General features: G+C 62.2%; 1 protein-coding gene across 1 annotated transcript in view; it reads left to right on the top strand.

Annotated features, from left to right (window-relative positions):
* The first annotated feature begins 1,018 nt into the window (after positions 1–1,018).
* The window catches only part of CD34 (CD34 molecule), a 7,540-nt gene continuing 4,870 nt past the window's right edge, over positions 1,019–3,688 (top strand). The window contains exons 1-2 of the mRNA XM_026036046.1: positions 1,019–1,070; positions 3,480–3,611. Coding sequence (XP_025891831.1) covers positions 1,019–1,070; positions 3,480–3,611 — 184 coding nt within the window. The remainder of the gene's footprint in view (positions 1,071–3,479; positions 3,612–3,688) is intronic.

Below are 3,688 nucleotides of genomic sequence, written 5' to 3'. Positions count from 1 at the left end.
TTAGGGGCTTTTCAGTCATCTCTGGAAAAGCAGGAAAAGGAAGTCTCCAAGTCTTTTTAATACAGAAAATTAATAATCAGGGGCACGTCCCTATTTCTTAGAGCTGGCTGCATTGCCTCTTCTGGGAGCCACCGCCAACTGCTTCCCCTCAGTAAAGTTCAGCCTGGTAATAAAGCTGAAGTCAGTATTTCAGTACCGTTATTAATGTTTCTATAATGTGCTATTAATGGAAATGAGCTACAGCAAGCGATTTATTAGCCTCAGTCCCTCTTCTGCTCCTGCTCATGTGCAGAAGCCTTTGCTTATGAGTGTCCCCGGTCCCCAGCGCGGCTCCTCCACATGTCCCTCAGGCCACAGGCGGGTTGGGTGCTGGGTGTGCTCGAGCTGGGTGATGCTAACGGGGTGACATCCCCAGATCGGTGGGGATACCTCTGCTCCTGGCTTTACCTGCTGGGAAAACTGCAGCTTCCCAAACGGGGGGCTAGGGCGGCCGTGCGGGGGCAGCCGGTCCTGCCAGTGTTGCTCACCTCGAGGGCGGTTAAGAAGTTCTCATCCCAAGTGTGACTGTTCGTTTGGGCAGAGTGACCCACCCCAGAGTGCTGCAAAAGGCGGTGGTTTAGCGGGTTTAGGGCAACGCTTGAGTGCAGGGCCCGAGGGCAGCCGGAGCTGCTGGCACTGCAGCCTGCAGCGGGAGCGGGAACGGGAGCGGCAGCGGCAGCGGGAACGGGAGCGGGAGCGGGAGCGGGAGCGGCAGCGAGAACGGGAGCGGGAACGGGAGCGGGAGCGGGAACGGGAGCGGGAGCGGGAGCGGGAACGGGAGCGGGAGCGGGGCAGGACGGCGGCGCCGGGACGGACAGGCTCCAGGCTCCACCTCGCAGCCCGGCGCGAGGCTCGGCCCCCCCGGGGAGCCCCCCCGCCCCCGCCCCCGGCCGCGGGCGCCAGGAGCGCTGAGCGGAGCGGCGGCCCCGCGCGCGGTCCCCGCCGTCCGTCCCGCAGCCGCCCCGCGGGCACCGGCACCATGGAGCGGCGGCAGCTGCTGTGGCTCGCGTGCTGCGCCGCGACCCTCTGCGGTGAGTAGCGCCGGAGCGGCGCGGGACAGCGCGGGGGCAGCGCCGGGACCCGCCGCGCGGCCCCGGGGGAACCGCGGCTCGCGGAGCCGCCTCCAGCTGCTGCAAACGCAGCCCGGGCAGGGGCAGGGCCTGGCACGGAGCGGTGCCCGCAGCGGCCCCGCGGGCCGACACCCCCAGGGCACCGGGCACCGATAGCGCCGGCCCTGCGGGTGCCGGTGCTGCCGCTGCAGCGGGGCCGGGCAGCCCCACTCGGGCTGGCGGCAGCGATTACAGGGTTGCTGAAATACACATGAAGCTCCACAAATATTAAAATCTCCCGTTTTTTTAAACATGCATAATACCGTTTTAAAAAACTGAATGGCAACACAGAGATTTTCTCTAGGCAGCATTTTTGAAAGGGTTATATTTGAGGGAAACATTATCATTTCTGTCCCAAATCCAACCATGAGGTAATAAAGAAGTGAAGCAACTCTCGGTGCTACACCCTGTGCTGGGCCGGGAGCCAAGGGCCGCTGGGTTCTGGTCCAGTGCAGCTCTCCTGGCCGGCTCTGTGTGGGTGCGAGCGGCTGGAGCTGCCCCAGGGACCCGGTGCTTTTTGTGCTGCTGTTTCTCACACGGTCCCTTTGCCACCCAAGGGAAGGGCAGGGGTGGCAGCTGGGGATGTGCAGAGCAGCACCCAACAAGTGCCCTTGGCACCAAGTTGAATTTGCTGCTAGGGAAGGCGGGCAATGGTCTGATCAGAATGTCCAAACTGGCACCAAATACAAGTAGTTTTAGCCTGTTTTATTACTGATTGCTCTGCCAAGTTTTGATTTTTTTTCAATCTTTTCTTGACATTTTAAGGCTCACTCGCCTTTGCTTTTGTGGGATATGAGGACAGTTCTGAAAGCTGTTGGGCCAAAAGGGGCCGCCCGTTGCAGCCCCGCGTGCTGAGCGTAACGTGTCCCGGTGCGGGGAGATGCTCCCGGCGGGCGTGGGGTGATGCAGGACGGATGTCCTGGCCGGGATGTCCTGGCCGGATTGCGCTCCTGGCTCCTTCCCGCCGCCTTCCCCTCTACCCCCCAGCAGCCCCCACCCACATCCTGCCTGGGGCTGTGGAGCAGGAGAAGAAAGAGGAGGAGGAGAAGGAGGAGGAAGAAGGGGAAGGCAGGACCTTTATTGGCCCTTAGGGACCATCATCATCATCATCATCATGGCCATGCTCTGCTGCGGGTTGTGCTCCCTGCCTGGTGGGGACACAGGTGCAGGGCAGAAAACCCCTACGGATCATGTGTATCTTAAGAAACCCAGACGTCAGAACATTTACTTTTTAAAAGGCAAATAAAATAGCTCCTGTGTCAAATAAAATGTGCCCGTGCTCCCAGGGTGAACACAGGACTTGGCTTAAACTCCTAAGCTTTCCATGCTACTAAATGGTTGAGGTTTATGAGAGCCAGGAGGAACATGCAGTGCAACAAATGCCTCTGCTCTCCCCTGCAGCCTCATCTGCCTCATGAGGCCAAAGGCTCCAGCGGCCGGAGCTGCAGGTGGTGCCGGGATGGGGGGAAAAGCTCCACCGGGCGGCCCTGGGGGGGTCGTTAACCCCCCCTGTTGTTTTTGCAGACATCTGGGCGAGCTCAAAGGCGCTGGGGGCCGGGTCAAGGCCCCGCATTGTTCCCGGGCTGCGGCTTCCTCCCCATCCCACGGGCGGGCGAGGGGCGAGCGCCGCGTCCTGCCCTGCGCCGCCAGCGCCATCCCGGCGGGAAGGGCCTTTTCCTTGAGGAAATGCCGCAGGGAGCCGGCAGCCCCGCTCAGACCCCCGCGCCTGGCGCTCGGCAGCACCAGGACTGCCCACGGGGCCCAATGGAGCCCAGGGCGCTCAACCTCCCCAGCCCAAACCCGCTACAGACAGGGAATTTTTTCACTTTTTGTAAAATTTGGCCTTGCCCAGCCCAGCATCAACACTCCTTTTTGGAAAATGCCCTTGGGGGCAATGCTGGAGCGCCCGCGGGCTGCATGGGCAGAGCTGTGCAACAATTCTGTGGGAGTTCAGGAACACAGCCAGGACGAGGCATTGCTGGGAATTTTCTCTTTAGTCCCCGGATAAGGATCTGAGGCAGCAACAGCCTTGGAGAGGCACAGGAGCTGTCCAGAAAAAGCAGGAATAGATCCTGAAAGATTGGAAGGATTAGGAGAAAGAGAGACAAGTGTTATCACTGACTTGCAAGGTGGTTTCATCTCTGCGGCACCGTCTCCGTGAATGCTGAGCGCAGCCCGGGGTGCTGGGACCTGCTTTGCCTCCAAAGATGCTTTAGCTCCTGGGTCAGAGCGAGGGGGTTTCTGGTGGCTCTGCAGCTGCAAACCGGCTCATTGGAGCTCTGTCCTTCCCCGGCCCTGCTCCGCCGGGCCCTGACACTCTCCTCTCCGCAGGCTGGGCCGCCGGGAGCCCCTCGGCGGCTCCCACTCCAGCCACGCCGGTGGTCCCGGGCGGGCCGAGCAGCAGCGCGACGGGCACCGCTGCGGGGAGCCACGTGGAGCCCTCGCGGGACGGCCCCGGTGACGGTAACGCGGCCCCGCGGGCGCCCGGGCAGCCCCGCGCTGGGTTGGGGGCCGGGGGCTCCCCGGGCGCCCCTCTCACC

Source organism: Nothoprocta perdicaria, unplaced genomic scaffold, assembly GCF_003342845.1.
Source record: "Nothoprocta perdicaria isolate Ctin4 unplaced genomic scaffold, notPer1 scaffold_170, whole genome shotgun sequence".
Classification (NCBI taxonomy): Eukaryota; Metazoa; Chordata; class Aves; order Tinamiformes; family Tinamidae; genus Nothoprocta; species Nothoprocta perdicaria.
Note: the sequence above shows the minus strand (reverse complement) of the source record. Positions and strands in the feature narration are given on the sequence as shown.